At 42.1% G+C, this 24,230-nt stretch overlaps 2 protein-coding genes across 4 annotated transcripts in view; both read left to right on the top strand.

Moving 5' to 3' along the window:
- LOC101487235 (serine/threonine-protein kinase WNK2) overlaps positions 1-12,991 on the top strand; it is a 42,598-nt gene extending 29,607 nt beyond the window's left edge. The window contains exons 21-30 of the mRNA XM_004546146.3: positions 41-825; positions 1,231-1,288; positions 1,393-1,466; positions 1,659-2,323; positions 3,097-3,326; positions 3,522-3,746; positions 5,758-5,856; positions 9,285-9,329; positions 9,875-10,176; positions 10,286-12,991. Coding sequence (XP_004546203.1) covers positions 41-825; positions 1,231-1,288; positions 1,393-1,466; positions 1,659-2,323; positions 3,097-3,326; positions 3,522-3,746; positions 5,758-5,856; positions 9,285-9,329; positions 9,875-10,176; positions 10,286-10,636 — 2,834 coding nt within the window. The 3' untranslated portion in view covers positions 10,637-12,991. The remainder of the gene's footprint in view (positions 1-40; positions 826-1,230; positions 1,289-1,392; positions 1,467-1,658; positions 2,324-3,096; positions 3,327-3,521; positions 3,747-5,757; positions 5,857-9,284; positions 9,330-9,874; positions 10,177-10,285) is intronic.
- A 409-nt stretch (positions 12,992-13,400) lies between these two features.
- Positions 13,401-24,230, top strand: brpf1 (bromodomain and PHD finger containing, 1). Of its 3 annotated transcripts, none has more exons than XM_004546138.3 (16): positions 13,401-13,623; positions 14,803-15,590; positions 15,948-16,137; positions 16,229-16,516; positions 17,062-17,579; positions 17,987-18,176; positions 18,352-18,483; positions 18,661-18,789; positions 18,992-19,373; positions 19,949-20,257; positions 20,384-20,659; positions 20,748-20,895; positions 21,138-21,268; positions 22,007-22,122; positions 22,214-22,368; positions 23,099-24,230. In XM_004546138.3, exons 2-16 carry the CDS (start codon positions 14,848-14,850, stop codon positions 23,280-23,282), a joined length of 3,891 nt encoding a protein of 1,296 aa, XP_004546195.1. In that variant the 5' UTR covers positions 13,401-13,623; positions 14,803-14,847; the 3' UTR covers positions 23,283-24,230. The 3 variants fall into 3 exon arrangements, with proteins under 3 accessions (XP_004546195.1, XP_004546197.1, XP_004546196.1); XM_004546140.5 differs by lacking the exon at positions 13,401-13,623 and adding an exon at positions 13,746-13,970; XM_004546139.5 differs by lacking the exon at positions 13,401-13,623 and adding an exon at positions 13,747-14,019.

The raw sequence follows: 24,230 nt of genomic DNA, 5'->3' as shown, positions 1-24,230 counted from the left end.
GTTCTCCTGCTAATTAACTGTCATCTCTTTATTTTTCCAGAATCTGAAAAGTCTGGCTCATCGTCAGTCGGGGCCAACGGCAACACAGCTGCAGTGCCTACTCAGGTCGTCTCTTTGTCCTCCCAAAACCCGTCCTCATCTTCCTCACTGACCACCGCAGCTCAAACCTCGGTCCAGCCTCCGGACCAAATCACTAGCAAAGCCCACATCCAGCAGACCCAGCCCGGTGTTACTAAACATGCCCTAGGTTCTAGTGCCGCCAACCATCGCAGCTCACTTTCTGTGGAAGAACCTTGCATCTCTGCTGTTTCTATGGTTACTGATATGCCATGCTGCGCTATTGTGCCCCCTGTCTCGCTGGATGTAAATGGCATTGAGAAAGGAACACCTGGTGGTTTGGTTTCATCTCAGACTAATCAACCAATCCAGAAGGCCAGCCCTACTGGAGAAGCTCCTCCTCAGCTGACTTCCCTTCAGTCTGTGGTCATGCAGCAACCTTATGCAACGCCCATGCAGCCTGGGACTGTGACCTCACAGCCTCAAAGTCCTGCACATCAGAACTCCCAGTCTTCAAGCCATCAGCAGTGTGTGGGGCCAGGCGAGTCAGACAGTGAGGGGCCACGCAGGGTGGAGTTTGTTGACCGCACTATCAAGACTTTGGATGAGAAGCTGAGAAACCTGTTATACCAAGAGCATGCTCCTTCCCAGCCCTCGAGCCTTACATCTGAAACCCAGGCATCCAGCACAGAGGGGGTCAGCTCCCCTCCAGTCTCAGATGGCCAAAGCACTGAAGGAGCACTTACAAAGAAGAAGGGGGAACCTCTGGTAAAATGCACTGTGTTTGTTAGTAAAAGGGAGAAATGTGAGCAACCAGACTTTGGTTAAAAGCTGCATGGTATATAAATAGCAGCAACAGTGGATCGATTCTTTGCTCTGTGTTATTGATTTGACTATTATCTATAAAGAGCAAGGTAAATACTGTGTTTCGAAAGAAGCGAGAGTAACTAAGTTACTCCTTTCATAACAATGATTCAGCCTGACCTCCCTTATATTTGTGTACATGCATGCCAGCAGAAACACATCAGGTTCTGACTCAGACAACACTGAGGTCAGGAAAGGATAACAGCTAGCCTTAATGCACCAACCCTGTGTATGTCATGTTTTAACACTTGTCACTATGCACATCATTGTGACCTGTCCAACACACACTCTTCTCGCTTTCTGTCTTAGCCTCAGATTCCTGAGCGCACGGATGATGTGGGTACATTAAGTGACTCTGCAGTGCCAGGTAGGTAACATTTATTTGGGTAATATCCATGTCACTTTGTTACTGCATAATGTTTTGCAGATAGCTTTGTTTTGAAAACAAAAATCTCCTTACTGGTCTTTTAGGTACTAACAGGGGTTTAAAAAGAAGTGATGTGCCTGCCAGCTCTGGTGCACATGGCTACAAAAGCCGTTTTCAAGTAAGACCCTGCTTTCAAACTTTCAGTGAGCAAATCAGCTCAATGTAAATGTCATTTGCCCTAATAAAATTGCATTACAGGTCATGGCTTATGCCAGTGTTTATCTGAGTTCCAGTGTTTGTAGCTTTAATATTGCATTAGTTGTTTATGGGCCCTAATTTTGTTATGAACATGGGTTTCCCATTATTGCAGATCATCCCAACTCCGCCGGATGTTATTTGTCGCTTGGAAAAAAGCAAGACAAGCTGCAGCTCCTGCAGTTCCCCAGCTCCTTCTAGTGGTTCTGGTGGGTCTTACAGCCAGGCTCAGAGCATGAACAAGAAAGAGAGAGGATGTGTGGCTATGAGCAGGTCATCAGTGAAACCTCGAGATGAAGATGAGAATGCAGAAACATCTAAATCTCACCGCAGTAGCCGTTACTCTGCTCCGCCAAACTTCTACCAGGCTACACCTTCTTCTAGTCCTGACAGCACCCCATGCCACATTCCCCGGGCCCAGACTATTGACGCTTCAGCACATCACCACTATCGCTTCCCCTCTCACCTCTGCTCTGACTCAGCAGATGAGGACAGCAGCAGCGTAGCTCTTCCTCCTGCACATCCAGCTCCTCCGGCTCATACCCTGTCTGAGCACAGTGGAAGTGACCTCATGAAGAGGGCAGTCGCCTTCCTGCGGCGCTCTGGGCGAAGCAAAAGTGAACAGAGCTCTGATTCACCGAGCCGACAGCCCGTGTCAATGAATGGTCACACTCCTTCGCCTTCAGCAGGACATGCACCCTCATCCTACGTCAGCAGTGACAATGACTCTGAGTTTGAGGATGCAGATATGAGAAAAGAACTACAGAAACTTAGAGAAAAGTAAGTTTTAGCTGTGGTTGACTACATGCTTACAGTCAAACACAGCTACACTAATGTGCCTGTTTTATTAATCTTTTTTTTTTAATTAGCTGGTGTTTAAAAACTTTTTTAAGTACAATACAGTTCCTGTGTATTCACTCTAATTGTTTCACTGCTCTAATTACATAACCGTTTCAGTTTATTGAAGCTGCTTCACACTAGTCTGATTGTCTAACTGTCATAATTAGTTATATTAAAAAAAGAGACTATTTGGGAATATGGCTGAATTATAGTCACCATTCTCTGGAGCCTATGTTCAAGTATATCCCTCTGCATGGTAATCAGAAGTAGGTATGACGTAATGCTTGCATTTAACAGAAAACCTTAATAGATATTTTACAGGATGTGTCTTGGCTGAAAATGGGTATTTTTGTATGTTTAATATGCATGTAACAGTGATAGTTAAGGCAAAGAGACTGTTAAATTACACAAAGAATGAACTTAGTGAAAATGACACCCCTGGTGACTTTATTTTGGTGGAGTCCTGTGAAAAAGTATACCCAATGATTCAGGAGATTATAAAACCACCTTTAATTGAATTATTTTAAGTTAAGAATTGCTTTTTTATGATCAATTACCAACATATAAAATCATGCTAATACTGACTTTTAACAATGCAGAGTACAGGAGATGGATAATAATGTGTGAGGGAACTTTTGAAATGATGTTTGTTTGTTTGTTTTTTTTGTTTTAAGATGGTTACTAAATATTTTCTCCTTGAATCTACCTTTAAGACACATGAAGGAGATCTCAGAGCTGCAGGCATTTCAGAGGAGTGAGATTGAACGTCTGTACAAGGAGTTGGGAAAAACTCTGCCCCCCAATGTCAGCCTGCTTCATGCTGCACCTCCAAGTGGCCGTAGGCGCAAAGCCAGCAAACACAAGCTAAAGGCTGGAAAACTGCTCAATCCAATGGTGCAGCAGCTCAAAAACAATCTTAATACAACCAGTGCTGACAGAAAAGGTATGTGGGTTGGGAACGTGGGGTGATGAGTGGCTATGTATCCATGTGATGTGATGATTTGTGTGTATGGGAGAGTGTTTGCAGCCTGTGGAGAACACAGGAATGACACCAGGTTCAGAAAACTCGTAGGAGTGTGTGATTCATTCTGACTCACACTTTACTTATTTTATTTATTTATTTTCTCTTTGTGCCAAGGTGAGAGTGCTGCCAGCTCGTCCGGCTCCCCGGCTAAAAGTTCAGTTCTATCAGATGGCTCAGCCCACTCCAGCGGCTGCTCCAGCTCCAGCAATCAGCCGAGCACTGCCCCAGAGCATGTCCACACCCAGCAGCCCTGTTCTTTGAAGGGTTCTTTCTCCTCAGACAACATCTACGCTGGACTACATGGTGATGGAAATCCCAACCATGCTGGCCCTGGTCAAGGTACATATTATAGGTTCATGGGTTTGTGTGTGTGCAGTTTGTGTGTGGTCATGCAGATGGACATGCATTCAGCCATTATACACATTTTTAACAACTGTTAATGGTGCCCCTGGGTAGCATTTTTGCTAACTGGAGGATGGAGAACCACCTCATTTTTACCAGCTTCAAACTTCATACTGTGTGTACTATAGGATTATTGACAGCACCACATTCTGCATATTCACAAATACACGATTTTATTGTTAAATTTATGCCATTTTTTTTTTCAAGTTGAGAAACAAAAGTGGACTGTGCTATAAATAATTGTGTCCTAGCAGGAACAATACTTGTGTACTAATATTGAACTTTTGAGCTCATAAATTCCCTGATAATTGTCTGAAAGCTGGGGATGTTTGAGTTTTTATGCAGTTCATACCAAGAACAAAAACAAAAGAAATCTGGACACTGGTTCTATTAATCTGCTACATTCTGCAGAGGATGAAGATTTGAACATTTGAATTTCCATGTTATTTACTTGAAAACTCAAAACAACTAGTACTAGATAATTAGCTTTTTGCTAACAGTGTTTAGAGTGAAATGAGAAATGTGAAGGGAAATAATTTTAGTGACTGTAAAATGTTATTTGAAGCTGGGTGATTTCTGTCTTTCAAACATTGCTATTTAATTATTTTTTTTTTTTTAGGTTTCATATTAAATTCAGCGTATTCCAAGGTATAGACACTATAATCCCATAAATACATAAAATAGGCATAACAATACACAAACCCTCCACTTTATATTTACCTGATGATTATATATTTTTTAGGACCCATAATAAAAGTGTATAATCTGTACTTTAGTGTAAATGAAAGTGACAACAGGCGCACTGGAGAGACAACATGGTTTTACAGGTGTGGCCACAGACCATTGCTCTTTCCTTATCCTTCCTGTCTGATTATTTTCCTTATTTAGCTTTTTGCTAGTGCCCTTATCATTGCTGGTACGTGAAAAGGTGCACAGGTAGTCCAGCTCCTCCAGGATGGCACTATCCATATTTATTTTTCAAAACGGTTGGCTGTGTCTCCCATACCACGAGAATGGGCCGTTGCTTGTGTCTTTCACATCTGCTACATGTTGTCTGTGTGAAGCTGCTCTCATTTCTAAAGAGAATGGGACGCCAGTTCTGGTGTTCTTAGGTGAATGCCAGTCAAACTGCTGAGTTCTGGTTTGTGAGCACAGGTCTCCCTGAAGGATGTTGGCCGTTCATGCCACCTTCATGGAGTCTGTTTCTGGCACTTTGGTCAGAAATATGAGCATGAGTAGAATGCTGAAGGTCATTTTGTTGAGCTCTGGCAGTGCTCCTCAAGGTCCTCCTTTCACAAATGAGCAGATACAGGTTCTGCAGCTGGGGTGAAACCCTTTTGCAGCCATGTCCAGCTCTTGTTGTGTAATGTCTCATCTCTTGGTACTTCCTTGAGACTGTCCTGGAGACACACCAAACCTTCTTGTGACAGCACATATAGATATACTGTCCTGGAGGAGCAACGTGTGCAACTCGAATAGGCTGGATTGGAATTACTCCCAGCAGTGACAAAGACACTAGCAAAAAGCAAAGCAGAGAAAAATCAGCCAGGAGAGAGCACTGGTCTGTGACCATCAGCTTGGCACCTGCCACTGCAGAGCCAAAGTTTCATTTACACCAAAACAGGTAAAATGGATTCACAATGGTTTGTTTCCTAACTGGACAGACCGATATCTCTGAAGTTTAATTGACTTTGTGTTACACTGTGATGATTGAGTGTTCCCTTAAATGTTTTGAGGAGTGCAAGATATAGGCAGCCAATTTGAATTATCATCAGAGAGTCAAAATAGTCTCATTCATCACCAGATACTATGGTTGGATCCTGCATATCATGCTCTGTCCTTTTCTGGTGCTTTTAATGGTGGGGATTTCTCATCCCAGTCTCTGTGCACTTTTACATAGTGTCTTTCTTGTTTCTTCTCTTCTTCCCTCTTATATTCATTTTTGCAGGCTGGACGGTTTACCACCAAACGTCAGAGAGAGTCACCTATAAATCTAGTAGCAAACCACGCACTAGATTCCTCAGTGGACCTGTGTCTCTGTCCATCTGTTTGTATTTGTTCTTTTATATTTCCCCTCACTCATTTCCATATTCTCTTTATTTATCTGCCTCTCTCTCCTATCAAACTATTTTTTATTTGTGTGGAATATAGTGGATATTTTATTTCACCATCCCTGCAGGTCTTCTCACCAGACATACACCCATTGTTTATTCCTACCACCCACACTTCTCAACAACCTTAAAACTTGTTTTCTGTATATTTTCTAATTTATTTTATTTATTTTGTTGGCCGGAACAAAAAAACAGATGATATATATTGACACATTAGCATGATACTGTTGTGATAAACTTAAAATTGGATATATCTGACTAATACAGATGAAAGATTTAGGCAGCCATGAAATGTTTCTTGCCATAAAAACATACTGTACAGTGAAGCAGGTCAGTAGGGCTGTGCGATATGACCAAAATCTCATATCCCGATATAAGAATTCTGTCGTCCGATAACGATATAAATCACAAAAATGTAACATTTTCTGTAAATTCTGTGAATCTCGGGCAGCTCGACTTGCGGGAAGTGTTTCCAGCTGCGCGTCATGTAGCTGGAGTCCAGCGTTTTAACCGATTCATGAAACGATACATTTTTAGACTTACATTTTAACAGCCGCCGTTTTTTTGTGAGTATTTATTACACGGCGTGCTGCGGGGAAAAGCCTGTTCTAACATTTAAGTCTAAGGTTTATTTTTTAGCACCTGGCGGCTCTTTTTTTTTTACTTCTCATCGTAAATAATCTGCTCTTTCACGTGATTCAGTTTATTTTGAAAAGTCTCAACAGGATCTTGAGCTTTATTGTGAAAGGTTTATGTGGTACATAAACAAGCGAACGCGCGATGGTGTTACCGTTGTTGTTGCTAACCACAACGCATAAAAACAGGCGCTTGTCCGTCCGTAGTGTGGTTATATTAAATATAAGAGAAAGAGAGAACTTTAAGAAATTAATTTAGCAACTAAAGTGACCATCAAAACGGAGAAAAAAATATTGCCGTAAACAGTTTATTTTGCGACACCACGAAACAAACGATAGCGTAAAATGAAACGATAGACGTTTTTATATCGTCATCCGATATATATCGTTATATCGATCAGCCCTACAGGTCAGTCTGTGTACTGTTTGTTTTATAGCATGTGACTTTGCTGAAAGTCTGCGAATGTGTTAGGGCTTTTACCCCTCAGCCATAAAAGACTGACATCGTCAAACCTGGTGGGTGGTATGGACATCCAAGTCTGTGAGCACGATAGCTCAAAAATGAGCTAGTTTTAAACTTATGCCATATGTGCATCTACTAGGAGGCTGAGCTGTAGCACTGGCCGGCACCCGTGCTTTTAAAGCTTGTAATTGGTACAAAAGTGTGACATTTACAGATAGATACAGTCTCTGCTGTTTTCTAGACTTGTTTGTGTTTGTAAGTCAGCATTTATGGCTTCTTCTAATAAAACCCTTATTGTCTATAATATAATTTAAAACACAATCACACCCGAGTTAGAATGTATTTACTAAGCAAAATCTACTACTAGCATTATAAAATCACTCTTCTTCTGTGATTTAGTTTACTTGAAGACAGTGATTTAATTAAAGTGACTTGATTACAGCAGCTATATATAGAAGTGGGAATTACCTAACTCTGGGGGATCTCAGAGAAAAATATAGACATTTCAATTCATTCATTCGTGCAGGGTGACCTTTCTTTCCTGGCTGTGTTGTATATTTTCAGCTTGAATTAAAGCCTTTTTTGATATTTTTCTGAAGAAGTGCAGCATGACTCAGACGTGTGGCTCTTTGTGCGGGTGTTGAGATCTGCAGGTCCAAATTGCTGAAAATAATTTCTGTGCACTGAAGTAGAGCGTAATTTCTATGCAGTCAGTTTTTCCAGTGTTTCATTTGCACAGAGGAATATTTTCCAGATAGAAAGAGAGCTGTGAAACAACATGTAATTGTTATCAACCATCTTACCAACCCAGTGCTGTACTGTGAGCTGTATTTAGTCAGTGGGAGAAAGGAAGTAGAACAAGGAGTAGCTATATTTCTATGAATTCAGTGTCCCTGAGGACCCAGATTGCATCCAGTTGACCTTAAGATTGAAAAGGAAACATTTCTAGGGTGTGCTGCCTCTTATATTCAAAATCCAGGCTGCAATAACTTTAATGTTGTAGGTACCTATGTCAGTTTACAGTCTTTCCTCTGGCAATCATCCATAATTCACAGAACTGCAGTTACATTCATAATTATTAATTTATAATTATATTACCCCCTGCTCTTCATACAGTTGCTTTGTGCAGTGCTTCTGGCTTTCAAAAATAGACCCCACAAGCACGCTGGAGCTTGTGAATGCCTAGTCCTGTCCAAACATGGGCCTAATACAAGATGGTGTGAGTGTGTTTGTGTATGTGTGTGCATCTGAGAGAGAATGGCAAACTCTTTATACCCTATTTATTTGTTGTGTGTTTCCATCCACAGTTAATTTTGATTGTGTAACACCCCCTCCCACACACACACATACAGATGAGTCGAGGCACTAAGTCTGCCATCCTGTGTATACTAACACAGAGAAAAAAAACCCAACCCTTCCCTAATAGGCAGGGCCCTATGCTTTGATTGAGGAAAGCTCTCTCTGTCCCTCATGTTTGGATGGAGAAGACGTGCATGGTGCAGGCGCCAGGCAGGGCACTGATGGAGACTTGCTCCGCCATATGAAGGGCTGTATCATCAATATTATTATGGTTTTGTTCTTTCACCTCTCCTGAGTTACCTGCATGTTTGGATTTTTGGTTTTTTTTCTTTTTAATTGCTGACTCTGATGAGTTCCAGCTTTTATCTATGTGCTTTCAGTTGGTTAAATTTTATTTGTTTTGGTTTCATGTTTTGTTTCACAGGCATTCTCACATCGACAAAGGGATCTTTTTGCTTCCCTTTAAATCCAGGCTCCAATATTCTTTCCCAGAAAACACAATGTTACACATTTTGTAGTTTCTCCCTACCAGTTAATGAAACAGTAAATCATCCGTTATTCCAATGATCAAACAAAAAGTACAAATTTATACGATAGTAGCTGCATTTTTCCAAATTTCTGTCCAATATTTTTTGATATATTCCATATTAAATATAATCATGAAAAGGTCAATAAATGTGCAGGAACAAACATGCAACATGACACGTAAAGGCAAGTTGTGATTTCTTTTAGGCTTGTACACTTTCTAAACATCAGCTCTTCAAATGATATTAAAGACAACACCTAGATTTGCTCCTCTAGTCCTCCTCACTGATTTTTACACCCCTCTTCCTCCTTTTCCTCTTTCTCTCTCCTCAGTTGTTTTGATAGCTGAATGTGCTTTTGAAGCAGCTTGTCCACCTACTTGTGGTGTGCAGTGTGTCCTGGCCTAACTGTTTCTGTCTTGTGCTGTTTTACCTTTTTATAGGGTCCACTCTGAAACGACTATGTCTAGGCAAAGAACGCAGTAGTAGTAACTATCTCATTTACTTTCTTATTCTCTGTCTTTTCTATTCGTCCTCACTATTTTAGTCCTTTTTTTCTCTGAAATTAATTTGGCACTTGAAAATGTCTCCGTTGTTTAAACGTGGGTACTCAACAGATTGTTGCATTAATTTGTTTCATGTTTTGCATGGCAGTGTGCCTACATGTCTTGGTTGCTGGATTTTGTCACTGCTTGCATATCAAACATTTCATTTTTATTTAATTGTTCATGAAAGACATGTATGTTGTAATCCTTTGGCTGCTGGCAAAATATGTGTCACAACTTTACCTGTACACTCATTTTGCTTTAGCCTCGCCAGAATGATGAGGATTATTTAAACGTGGCTTTCATGAAAGGTCACATTACAGGGTTTTTTTGGATTTTTTTGTGAAACTGTCCTTAATTCTGCCATACAGCAGCCAATTGATTTGACAGCTGTTTTTTGTTGTTGTTGTTGTTGTTGTTGTTGTTTGTTTTTTTGCTTTGTTTTGTTTTTTAACTAGGCAGATTTTAAGACCTTTGTGTCTTTTCAGGGTCCTCTCTCAACACCACCACTGCTCAGACAGCCTCCAGTCAGACTCAGCCATCACTCTCTGCAGCAACATCCTCGCCCTCTCCTCAGCCATTCACACGTCTCGCTCAGGTCCAGACCAACAACAGCAACAACAAGAGAGGCACGTTTACTGATGATCTTCACAAACTGGTTGATGACTGGACAAAGGAAACTGTAGCAGCGGCCAGTCAAGCACGACCTTCCCTGAACCAGATGAAACAGCAGAGGCGTCGGCAAGACCTGGAAGGCGGTGCAGCACCGATGGGAGCAGTTACTCGTGAGGTATTTGGAACAGAGAGTGACTGAGAGTTTAGGAGCTGTACTTCATCATTCTTAATGTAAGCATGAGTCAGCCTGAGTCTGTGCACATATTTTGTCCCCTCTGTTCCAGATGAAATGTCATAATGGTCCCGGCAAGTTCCAGCTGCCTCTTTCATGCCCCCCGACTGCTGCTTTAGGCCCTCGTATACCTGCAACCCTATCGTCAAACTCATCCACAGCGCCCTCTCCTGGTTACCTCATTCCCGCAGGCTCCTATGCTGGGATGGTTCCCGGTCCTCTTTATCCCCAGAGATGGCCCAGCTTGCCCAGTCCTGTAGGGTCTGTGGTCCCCTTAGGCTTGCTTGGTGCAGCAAGAATGATGCCCTATGGCACAATGGCAAACCCACAGATTCAAGCTTACCCTCTGGTCATCCACAGTCCCGAGAATGGCCCGTGTCCAAAAACCACAAGGACTACTTGATCTGCTTACCAAAATTTATTAGTGTGTATTTGCAAGACAGTCCAGCTCCACTCTGCTCTGTTCAGAGCAACACATGTACATAATCCCATCATGTAAATACCATGAGAAAAGTGTTGATTCTTCATGCAACACTAATCTGTAGTAAATTGTGTGTGTGAGTGTAGATATGTGTGTATATTATACAATACATGTTAAGTAAGTATGTTTGAATACTTTTTTGGCTTTAGTCATGACTCAGCCATACTAGTCATTTTATGTGTGGTCACAACATCCATATTTCATTTTATTCTTCAATTCTGCAATTTTCTTGTTGCTTTTGCCTTTCTGGGTTAAGTACACTTTAAACACTACATTGTAATCCAAATATCAGTGGTTTGAGATACAATAATAGGACAGTATGATGAATCTATTGGAAAGAATGTAGTGCCTTGAACATTAATTTATATAAATTTTTTATTCTTGGAAAAAAGAAAAAAAACACAAGTCTGCATCCAAGTTATTTTATTTTAATGTAGCTTGAATGCAGTCTTGAGTTTTTAATACATTGCAATTTTTATTTTTATCTTTTTTTGGTTTACATATGAATGCCCTTCTGTTACTGCACTGTCATCACAGTATGTAGTTTTATTTAAATAACAGAATCGTGTTTTAACTCTTGTTTACTTTCCACCCCTGTGACAGATGGAATGCCATAGCGGTGAGACGTACTGATGCCTTGCAGAAACAAACGGTTAATGTACGACTGATGAGGGAAGGGAGAAAAAAAAAAATGCCAGCAGCCAAAATCCACTCATTCAGGTCAAAATGGTTCAGCAGGACACGGCCTCCTTTTGATAGGATAGCTGATACATTAGACAGCACAAGAGCTGGCAGTGTTGTAGCTTTGTGCTCAAAGGAAAGGCGGTGTCCAGAGCCATACATACTGTACATAGTTCTTTCTACAGTATATGCCTCCGGAAGTGTTCTGATCAGAATGTAGCGATTAATATGTGAAGGCTTGAGGCTCAAAAGTGCAATTTAAACCCCTCAACAAAGCTTTGATCGTGGCCTTGCCACAAGCCTTATCTCTAATGTGTGCAACAGGAGCAAGCTAAAAAGTTGAACAAACGTCGCAAATCACCAAGCACCAGACAGAAGACAGAAGTTACCGGGCAAAGTATAAAGATTACAATCCACGCAGCAAACTGAATTCACTTCCAGTAAATGTTCTTTCAACTTTGCTAGTACTCAGCGTACACTGTATGTAAAATGTTCTGTGCAATCACAAGTTAGCTCTGATGTTTTCAACCTATTTGATGTTTGATGCTTTTCTTTTTCTTTTGGTGATGCTGCTATCATCTGTTAAGGTGATCCTACTGTATAGTTAGGCTTTCTGTTCACATACAATGACACTATAATAAACAAGACTCCTCAGATTAACAAATGGGACACTCATGAAGCAGTGTTATTGCCTTGTTGAAATTTTGTTCATTTCACACGTTGCTTTTGATGTCTGCTCTGTTTTCCAGTTTCTTTCCAGTGATATATTTCAAAATGCAAACGACACTCGATGTGGGAGATTTGCACAACACATATTCTCCTTTTATTCTGCGTTAAAAGAGTTCCTACACTGTATATAAGTGGGTTTCACCCATCTGTACTTTTATATCACTGACGAGCATGGCCAACTTTTCATGTTCCACAAAGCTTAACAGTTACTGCTATTATGGTTAGAAATTTCACATCTTCACAGCACATTTGAAAGATTTCAGCACCCCCAATCTTGCCAAGCTGTGAATTTTACAGTTTTCTTGTTTTGTACATTTTGTTTTTCTGTTTTTGTGTTTTTTTTGGTTGTTGTTTTTTGGATGAAAATGATATTGATGGTGGTGGTGGTATTGGATGAGGAGGAGGGGTTGCTTTGAAGTATATTATTCCATCAATTCGGTTTGAATTGGACTTTTATAGGATATTATGCAGAGTCTTCTGCTTTGGTGAAATACTTCCAGTAGTAAGAGATTTCTGTTCTCTGTCATTTGTATCTGGTATGTTTTGTTCCACCTCCCTCGCTGCTAACTTACTGGAGAGCAGAGAAGGGAACAACTCTATGGCATATTCATTTGGATGCACTGATGAAATGAAGAGCTGATACACACAGAGGGGAAAGCAGCTCTGACACCTTCTCCCTCTGCTCATCTCGCTCTTCTGTGGACAACATTGCCCCCTGGTGAATATGCACTGGTTGTCAAAGGCTTGTATTCAAACTGTGGGATTGCTTTTTGCCTGCTGTATGTCCCACTGCATTACCCCACCCTATCCTGCTGCACTCTTATCACAGACTGTATGTTGAGAGAGAAATAAATATTTTATGCTTGATAGCATGTCTCGTTGTTATTTGCATTTTTAGTGTCTTCCGTGTATTTCATAAATAATTTGTTTACTTTTTGTAAGTAGCATGGAGTAAGAGTTTTCATTTTTATTATTTAAATTTGTAAATTTATAAATACTCAGAATTATATTATTATATTTTTACGACGGACAGGAAGTGTTTCTGTGAGGCTCGAGTTTTCACACCGTCGACGTCTTTGAACAGACGCCACAGATTCGCAACATACAGTACAAACCCTGGCAATGAAAATAAACACTTTAACAAACCCTTTAAAGAGATTAATTATATTACAAAATCTCGCTCAATATGTTCTAACAGGCTACAGTCAGGAAAGAAAGTGGAGAAATAAGACCCCGCTTTGTGTGGCGAATCTGTCGATCCGCATCTGTCGTAGCGTTACAGTAATGGTTGCCCCTTTTGTTCAACCGAGTTCCTGAATTATTCCCAACACAATGAAATTCTTTGGCTATTATATGGTTTCATGAAAACATTTTTTCTGTACCTACGCCTCTTCTGAGCTCTGCTGGGATTATTTAATGAATTAAAAATCAATCTACAACAACCGCTGTGAGCTGCTGTGAGGTTTCCGAAGCACGCAGGTCTCGAGGAACGTGGAGTAGTAAGTGTTTATAACGTTAGATCAGAAGTATTAGCTTTAAATGGCGAAAAGGGCCATGTTTGGCTAAAAAAAGATCACACTAGATGACTGTGTGTGTATTTTTACAGTAATTGGTGTTATCCATAGTAACCCACCGTACTCCGACAACATGAACAGACCTTGGTGTTAGCCCTACTGCGGAAAAAAATAATCATGTCTGGCTGTTTCTCGTCACAGAGAAAACGATTTCGCTGATATTTTGGCTTAAAGGAGGAGAAGGAACGCTTTTGATGGACCTTAGTTTGATAAAGCCTCCACACATGCTCTTCAGGAAGCCAGGCTGTCATTTTGCCTCAGAAATTCACAGGGTGAGGTCATTGTGGAGGGAAACACTGGGGTCTGAACGGCCAGGCTGTGGTGTGTATAGCCCCAAACATTCACGTGTGTTTTATTTGCTTTAATATTAACTATACTGGAATGCGCTGTAATGGTTTGATTTGCGAGGCTAGCGTTTGCCCAGGGGACACAACTACAGTTTGGCACTCTATTTAAATGTTACTGAGCTTGAATGAAATACCGAGCAAAGGTTACAATAAAAAATAAGAACAGTATCTAATAATAATGGCGACTAGCGTGGCTAGTTTGTAAGGTTACTTCATGTGCTGTAGGGTTATTCTCTTGAACTGTGCTTGTTTACGTAGTGGCCAGTGTTGTTGTTTGCTAGCTGCTGTTAGCCAGCAAGCTAACTGCAGCTTTGTTTTGGGGGGAATGCAGCAGCAAAATGCTAATGCTAACGTTAGCTGTGTTAAAATACACAAAGTTCATTTGTTAGCTTAGGAGGTAGAGGGTGGAAGGGTTCGAACGAGATAAAGGTTGAGTTCTTTCGTCAAGAACCGCAAATGAGCTCGGGTTTACAGCTGCCCAGCTGTAGCTGTTGCCGTTACTGTTTGCTGCTTGTATTACATGATTGTAGTTCTCAATGATCATAGCAAACACGCTGAGCTTAGTGCACCTGTTACTGAATAACAGATCATAATTTGTTTGCTACCATCAGTGGTCACGTGATTGCACCATAACAGGTGCATTTCGTTGGTGTCTGGGGCTCTTTAAGGCAACTCTTGGGAGACAAGTGCCCAGTATCTGTTATGTGCGTTGTTTTTAACAAATATCGTTGTTCCCTGTTGTGCTCATGTGTTTCAGATGTAAACTTGAACACCATCTGTCCCAGCAGTGGCTGTTGGCACAATGGGGCTGGACTTTGACGTGAAGACATTCTGCCACAACCTGCGGGCCACTAAGCCCCCTTATGAGTGTCCCGTGGAGACTTGCCGTAAGGTCTACAAGAGCTACAGCGGCATTGAGTATCACCTTTACCACTATGACCATGACAACCCAACTCCTGCCCAGGCTGTGCCTCAGAAGAAGAGGAAGGGACGTCCTCCTCGTGCCTCGCTGACTGGTTCAGGAGATACGGATGATGGTGGGGGTAACGGAGGAGGAGGACTGGGTCATGGAGGGAACACGCCTGTTAGCCCCAACCGATCAGAACGCTCCCATTCCCCGGGGAGAGAGACCATGACATACGCCCAGGCACAGCGCATGGTGGAGGTGGAGATTCAAGGGCGCATTCACCGCATTAGCATCTTCGAGAATATAGATGTGGTGTCAGATGAAGACAGTGATGCAGAAGACGCTCCTCCATCTGGAACTGGTAGTAGTGGTGGCGGCATGTGTAATGGTAGTGACGGTGGAGCCGGGGGCAGCGAGTTAGGAGGGAGTGGCAAGGACCGCTCAGATATCCCATCTTCTAATGGGGGAAAATCCACACCAAAGACTGGGAAACATAAGAGCAAAGCCAAGAAGAAGGATGGCTTATCTCATCATCACAGCGCTCAGTCTGGTCCTGCAGTCAAGCTACCGGAGGCTGTGTTCAGAGAACTCGACCAAGACCGACCTGATGCCCCACCTCGGCCATTATCATACTACAGGTCTGCAAATAAATGTAGTCTTTTAATTCATATATGTATTATAAGCAGGATTGTTGAGAGGACCATCCATTTTAAAGCAAAAGCAGTTGGTAGTGAGTTATTTGAGTGTATATATAAGTTATTAAATACAATAAATATTTCCTGACCTAAATGTTTGATACAGTCCAGCCAGTCCCCACTTTATTAGCAGGGAAATTACTGATTACTGTGCTTCAGATTCATACTTTTCCATCATTATTCTTGTCTTTACACTGAATTACAATTGGCACCATAATGAATTATATTTTTTTGCACGCTAAGTATTCTTTGCATGAATACGTCTTAATTTGACTCTTCTGTCTTTCTTTTTTACTCTAGGTACATTGATAAATCTGTGGAGGAGCTAGATGAGGAGGTAGAGTATGACATCGATGAGGAGGACTACATCTGGCTTGATATCATGAACGACAAGCGGCGGCGTGACGGTGTGACACCCATCCCTCAGGAGGTTTTTGAGTATCTCATGGACCGCTTAGAGAAGGAGTCATACTTTGAGAGTCACAATAAGGTACTTTAATCAGACAAAAGAGGGAGACGATGGTTCAAACTTGACATAAATGCTTTCATCTGTAATGTGTCCTTGTGCTCCTTTCTCTCAGGCGGACCCCAGTACCTTGATTGACGAAGATGCCGTCTGCTGCATCTGTAACGATGGAGAGTGTCAGAACAGCAACGTGATTTTGTTTTGCGACATGTGTAATTTGGCAGTACACCAGGAGTGCTATGGCGTTCCCTATATCCCGGAGGGCCAGTGGTTATGTCGCCGGTGCCTGCAGTCGCCGAGCAGAGCTGTGGACTGTGCTCTGTGCCCGAACAAAGGAGGTGCTTTCAAGCAGACAGACGACGCACGCTGGGCCCACGTAGTTTGCGCCCTCTGGATCCCAGAGGTAAATCCATATATGTTTGATTTGGAACGACATCACTATGCAGATATCGACAAACTGAATAAGCTCAACTCATCTGAGCCAGTTCACAGCCTTAGATCCTAGAAACTTAAATTTAAAGGTGCTCATGCTGTTTGCCATCAAAGCCCCTTGGCTTTAGAACAACCTGGCAGAGGAGATAAAGATTGTTTATCTGTGTTGCCTTTCCTTTTATATTTCAGCGATATTTACTATTATTAATTTACTGTCTATTGTAATTATTTTGTGCAACATCAGTCTGAGTTGACGTCAGTCTCGCTGTCATTTTTTAAACCCCCTATTTTAAAAGGGATATGTAAGAAAAAAAAAAAAAAAAAAAGAAGAAGTTTATAATTATTATTGATATTACACAGTTAAAGACTGTGGGAATGTTAAACTTAACAGCCAGATAGATACTGTCTCAGTTGATGTACAGTGAAGCATGCTCAGTCAGTCTTGGGTTTTTATTTTTTATTTTTTTACTTTATAAACATCATCACAGTTAAATCAATTCTCCTGCCTTTCTGCAGGTCTGCTTTGCGAACACAGTCTTTCTGGAGCCGATCGATAGCATCGAGCACATCCCTCCAGCACGCTGGAAGCTCACCTGCTACATCTGCAAACAGCGTGGCTCGGGCGCCTGCATCCAGTGTCACAAAGCCAACTGTTACACAGCTTTCCATGTCACCTGTGCCCAGCAGGCAGGCCTCTATATGAAAATGGAGCCTGTAAGAGAGACTGGGGCCAACGGTACCTCTTTCAGCGTACGCAAGACGGCATACTGTGACATCCACACGCCCCCCGGTTCAGCACGTCCTTTAGGAGGAGTCGGTGGGGCCAGCATGGGGTCATCCAACAGCGAGGGCGAGCTGGAGGAAGATGACGAGCCTAGCATCGGCCATGATGATGACTCTAAGGGCTGGAGCTCTGAGCGGGTGAAGAGGGCAAAGGCCAAATCCAGGCTGAAGATGAAAAGAGCCAGAAAGATCTTAGCTGAGAGGAGAGCTGCTGCACCAGTGGTGTCAGTGCCCTGTATACCACCGCACAGGTAGGCCTGTACTTCACCTGCTCTGTCTGTGCCTCAAAGTCGTGCGCCCAGTAAGCACATATATGCCTTTTGCTGTTAATAGAAAACTGTCCATGCAGCAGTATGTTGGGCAAAACAAATAAAGAAATCATCACATACTTTTTTTCTTTCTCGTCTATTTATACTATTTAATTTTGGTATTGTAAGACAATAATTTATGTCACATTGCATTATTTTACTTATTAGAAATGATGATTGTACATTCTGTTCTGTTTTGTTTCTGATTTAGACTGTAAATAATTTTAAATACCTTATCATTGTCTTTTGTGACATTTTGGTCTTAAAGGCTTTACCTTTGTTAGTGCGTTTGCAACATGCTTTACATTTACAACATGCTTAAGAGTTAAACAGTATTTGCTTCTCTGCAGGTTGAGCAAAATCACCAGCAACCTGACAGTACCCAGGAAAAGCCAATTCATGCAACGACTTCACAGCTTCTGGACGTTGAAGAGGCAAAGTCGGAACGGTGTGCCTCTTTTGCGCCGGCTTCAGACACACTTACAGTCGCAGCGACACATTGACCCACTCCCACCACAGCCTGCGTCACAACCTTCCTCGGTAATTTCTGTTGTTGTGATTCTGTGTTTGTCTCATTCTGTTGTCTGATACCTGAAACACTTCGTTTAGCATCTGTTGTGTTGAAATGTGCTAAAAAATAAACAGACATGACTTGATACCTTTTAATGTAATTTGTTCTAACATGTTTATGGGATTGTGCACGTTAATGTTGCAGAGAGATAGCGAGGAGAAACAGACCGCTTTAAAGGAGCAGCTAAAAGCATGGCAGAGGCTGAGACACGACCTGGAAAGAGCGAGGCTACTGGTGGAGCTCATCCGAAAGAGGGAGAAGCTCAAGAGGGAGACGGTGAGATGTGAAGAATAGCAAGAGAGAGTTTTGTTTTGTTTCTTTTTTCTTTTGTTCAAGATATAGTGAGATTACAGAACAAAGAGCAATATGCATCTCCTTTCTGTAGATCAGGCTGTATACTTCTAACTGTGCACTACTTTGTTAGTTTATTGCTAAAAATGTGTCTGTTTTCAGATTAAAGTGCAGCAGATGGCGCTGGAGATGCAGCTGACTCCCTTCCTGGTGCTGTTGAGGAGTACCTTGGAACAGTTACAGGAGAGAGACACTAACAACTTTTTCACTGAGCCTGTGCCTCTGGCAGAGGTAAATGCAACATACTCGCAAGCACAAGAAATCTGATTATGTTCAGATACTTATATTTGACTCTTTTCTACTTTATGTCTGTATACTACGTACCTGGCATAATGTATTTTAGGCTTTCCTTCTTTCTTCTTCATTCACTGTACAAATATGATTGGATTTTTTTTAAATAGCTCGGTCTGCTCACTACTCCTTTGTCACCTAGGTGCCAGACTACCTGGACCATATTGACACTCCAATGGATTTTCAGACCATGTGGAACTTGCTGGAGTCTCACCGCTACCTCACTTTTGAGGCCTTTGAGGCCGATTTTGGGCTCATTGTCAACAACTGTCTCAAGTACAACGCCAAGGACACAGTCTTTTATCGCGCTGCCTTGCGGCTCAGAGAGATGGGCGGGGCTGTCATAAGAACAGCCAGGCGACAAGCTGAACGGATCGGCTTCGATTACGAGACCGGAATGCATCTACCACGAGAGCCAAGCCCGGACAGCCAGCGTGAGCAAGAGAGAGACAGAGAGCGGGAGAGGGAGCGAGAGCGCGACAGGGATAGAGAAAGAGATCGACCGTTGTCTTCTAATGAAGATGGTGAGTGTCTCTGACTGGGAGGTTCTTGGGAACCAATATAATTTTTTCCTCAAGCACCAGCTAAAGGAGAAGGAGGGAGAAAAACAAACATGTGATTTAAGATTTTAGATCATTAAAATGTATTTTTTGTCTAATTAATATGCTGTATGATACAGTGTTTTACAAAATCAATTTTAAAAAAATTACATTTTAGGTTTACTGGAACATGGTTGCAGTGCTGTCCCTTGTCACAAAATAAAGGCTCAATGGTGAACAGTAACATACAATATGGTGCAGAGAAGTTCATGTTGCTACCACTAGGTGACGCTTGTAATTCATGCAGTTCCGTTTCAGTTGAGCTAAAACATCATCATACATCCTGTGTGCTTGTGTATGCTGGATTTGTGCTTTATGTTTAAAGCTTGATGTTGTCGTCTGTCTGGCTTCAAAGATGGTCTACCCCATATATAGTTAACCAGGAAACAAACCTACTTTTATATTTTCTGTTTCTGGCTATGTGTGACTGCTTTATAAGATTGATTTTCTTTTCATTTCCAACATCTCTAACTGCTTCTCTTTCTGCTTGCCTTGCGCAGACCTGCTCCTGCCAGAGAACAGGCGGCGGTTACCTCTGGAAGAGCAGCTGCATTACCTGCAGTCCCGTCTCGATGAGGTCAGCTCAGGGAAGCATAGCATTGGCCAGTCTCGCAGAGCCAAGGCCCTAAGAAAGGAGATCAGTGTGATCAAAAGGAAGCTTGCACACCAGCGTGAAGGAGGCTCTGGCATGGGGAGCCGGGACTCTGTGGGCGGAGGAGACCGGAGTTCTTCTCTCCCCCATCACTCATCATCTGCAGGACACCATGATGAGGGGGGAGAGAGCAGCAGCCAGGAGATTGGTGGAAAGGGTGTGTCTAGGAAAATATTAGCACTAATGTCCGACATAATAACGAAAATGATATTAGCTGTTCAATAGCAGTCGAATAATAAGCATTTGCCTGTGTTTTAACATATAAACCTCTCTCCCTATCAAGATCTGAATGTGTCCTCATCCCTGACTCCAGAGGTGGGCCGTCGGACATCTGTCCTCTTCTCCAAGAAGAACCAAAAAATAGCTGGACCCCCCAAAAGGCCGGGGCGCCCACCCAAGAACAGGGATGCTGGTTATGGTGGGGCAGGAGTAAGTCAAAGTCCTGTTGGTCCCCCACAACTCCCCCTGCTGTCACCAAGCAGGCACAGGAAGCGTCCCCGCAGCCCTCACACCAGCTCCAGCTCTGACAGCGACAGTGACAATGATGACCTGCTGCCAGGTAAATTAGATGATTCGCAATAAACTTTTAACGTACAATAAATGCCAAGTCGCACCCTCACTCACTTGTTTCTATTTTCTTCCTTCAGGACTGCCAACTAATGGCTTTGATACAGGAAACCAACCAGTAACGGAAAGCTTCCGCGTGTACAGAAGTGAACCTCATCTCCCTCGTTCAAGCTCAGACTCTGAGTCCACAACCAGCAGCAGCAGCAGTGCAGCTTCAGACAGGACCAGGTGATTAATGCTTATGCCTGGTACTCTTAAAATTAGTTCTTTTACCAATTGACGTGAGCATAAGGTTTCATTTGCAGAAACAAACCCAGTGACTTAACAATCATCTCTCTTGAAATTTTATGACACCTTTAACACACAGTTTTAACTTTACAACAGAAACCCCCCCCTGCTTGAAGCATCCAGTTGTTGTAACACTTGTGATAAAGTTATACGCCTCTTGATAGCTCTGTTTTCTCTTGCAGCACGACTCCCTCTAAGCAGGGCAGAGGAAAGGCGTCGTTCTCACGCGCTTTCCAGGAAGATAGCAGTGAGGAAACATCAGGCACAGAAAATGATTCCTACTCAGTCGGTGGCTCGAGGGGTGTTTCACACCGTAAGCACATTTTTATAACCTCTAAGGCTCACGTAAAGTGCACACAGCTAGTTTCTATTTATTTAGATAGTGAGTGTTTTCTCAGAATCACCCAATATAGCTTTGCCTTTTCAGCCTGTAAATAATTTGGCATGATATTTTGTCTGATCGGAATCTGATTTTACTTGAAGCTTAAATACCCGTAAAGACATTACTGCAGATAAAAATATGCTAAACTTTTTTTTTCCTCACACAATAATAGCCACAGAGATGTGACGGATAAGTCCTTATAGGAGAGAACGTCAGAGCAGAACATCATTTCTGCAATGTGGCTCTGATAGTGCTAAAGATAGCGTAAAACAGTGGGTGTATTTTAAAAAACGAAACATAAAAATAACACAACATTTTGAATTTTCCATCAGTTTCTTTGCTGTAATCTGTCACAGCCACCACATGTCAGCATAGCAGGACCTGTACTCCCTGTCTTGATAATGGGGAAAATGAAACATGGTCAAAGGAAGTGCCCTCCCTTCACTATGTCAAGTGTTATATTTGTGTAGCACCATTTGTTCAGGATACTCCGCTCAAACTGGAGAAGCTGTATCATTCCCCACCCATGTGCATTAGGAGTTAACGTATTTTAAATTAAAGGGAAGTGTTTTGCACCAACAGTTGCTTAGAACAGTGTTATTGTGTGATAAAGTGTGTTTTTAACTAGAAGTGAGATTGCTTAACGGATGCTGTTTTCCCAACTCTCAGTGGTGCGTGGGCGGGACAGGTCAGGGTGCTGGATGGCCTCAGATGATTATTCTTCTCTGGAAGCTTTAGACCTGGTCTGGGCCAAGTGCAGAGGCTATCCTTCATATCCTGCTCTGGTGAGACATGGGCAAACAACACAAATAGCACAGACTACAGTCAAAATATGACTGGCTCTCTAAACCTCTGCATGCTACTGTTCGCTTGTAGATAATTGACCCAAAGATGCCCAGGGAGGGGGTGTTCCACCGAGGTGTCCCAATCCCTGTCCCCCCTCTGGATGTGCTGAAACTTGGGGAGCAAATGACCCAGGAGGCCAGGGAGCACCTGTTCCTGGTCCTCTTCTTTGACAACAAGAGAACATGGTTGGTTATCAAGTGATGTTTTTTGGGGGAGGTGACTCATTCTCAGAGTTCACCTCCATTTTTTTCCCTGCTAATTCTTTGCTGATATGTTGTATTTTTATTTTAACACAATCAAGCAGCGTAAAGCAAAAATAAAACAAAACCTGCTACCAAAGGCAGCTTGTGATGTTACTGGATGTTTGCACACAAGTAGCTCTGTGGCAACAGTTCAAAGCAAACTGCAGCCTTTGTACGGAAGTGTAGCGACAGAACATTCAGCAGAAATGGGGCAAACGTGGTTTTTGATAATACGAGGGAAAGAACGTGTTATTTTAGGTCACTTTGTTCTCTGCAGTTACTTATGATCATGTTTTGCTAAGTTTGGAGAAATTTATAAAGTTGATGAGCACAGCAGTTGTTAGGAGGCATTCAGGGTGCATAAACTCTGAAGTCAATCAAGAAATTAACGGACCATAGGAACCAATTACTCTTTAACTAAACAATAACTCTGTCTGGACTGACTGTGTCTAATCAAAGGGTTGCTGGTTCGATTTCTGGTTGTTCCTGTTGCATTCGTCGGGAGTGTGAATGTTAAATAGAAAACAGTGGTGTAGAAAAAAGTGCTTGTTTAAATGGGTGATTGAGGCTTATAGTATAAAAGGTAGAGAAGCGTTATATAAGAAGCCAGTCTGTTTAGCATTTACCAATGCATGTTTTTTTTAATGTTGTGCTTGTGCTTATGTGCTTGCAGGCAGTGGCTTCCGCGCTCTAAGCTGGTGCCTCTGGGCGTCGACCAAGAGCTGGACAAAGAGAAGATGCTCGAAGGCAGGAAGTCCAACATCCGCAAATCAGTGCAGGTGGCCTATCATCGTGCCATGCAGCACCGCAGCAAGGTGCAGGGGGACCCCAGCAGTGAAACTAGTGACAGTGACTGAACACAAACACACACGAACGCTAGAGAGCCCAGCCCTACATCATAGATTACAAAGAAGAAGAGGGAAATAAAACAGTGCCAGCAACAAGGAGTGGGGGGAAGAAAAAAAATCCACTATCTTGGCCCCGTGATATTCACACTCATGCACACTAAACCATATTTAATCCGACATGTAAAATATTGTATTTAAGAGAATTGATAAAAAAAAAGAAAAGAAATGGAGAAATATGCTATGTTCAGAATCATGAATCGAAATATTCCTCGTATGTGGTCGATATATGTTTAATAACAAATGAGATGATGGTTTACAGACTCACAAAATGAACATAGTGTTATGCTATGAAGTATACACAACTGCCTTTCCCTGTTTTTGTTTTTTGTTCTTTTGGGGGGTTTTCCTCACACAGTCACACAGGTAATCTCATATGTAAACAGGGAAATGTGTGTCGTGTACGTCGAATGCACACACTGTGGATATTTCACAACGCCAGCACGTCTCTCACATTCATCATCCACCTCCGCAAAAGGAAAACGGTGACAGGCCTGGTGCTATTGTCGAAGTCATTTTTCAGAGGAGCACAAAGAGACTGTCGCAGCCCACTTTTGGGGCATACCAACGTTACTGTAATTTATTCTGCTGACTTCTCATTAACAAGGTCCACAAGCTTGTTTCGTCACGGACTACTTCTAATCACTCCACCTGCACTGAACATCACGGTGCAGTCTCTTTTGTCTGTCAGTACGTGTCCATCATGTTTCCTGTTTTTACGGTTTTGTTAAGATATGTACGTGTCACACAGGCCACTTGGTCAATGAATAATGAGGACTAAACTGAAACACACAATTGCCTCACTGTCTGTCTTAGTATCAGGCTGATGGCTTTAGAACTTTTATATAAGCAGATTGCATAACAATAGAGATTTAATAAAAAAAACAAAACAGAAAATAA

The sequence above is a fragment of the Maylandia zebra genome, linkage group LG20, assembly GCF_041146795.1.
Source record: "Maylandia zebra isolate NMK-2024a linkage group LG20, Mzebra_GT3a, whole genome shotgun sequence".
NCBI lineage: Eukaryota > Metazoa > Chordata > Actinopteri > Cichliformes > Cichlidae > Maylandia > Maylandia zebra.
This window is presented reverse-complemented; position numbering and strand designations above follow the sequence as displayed.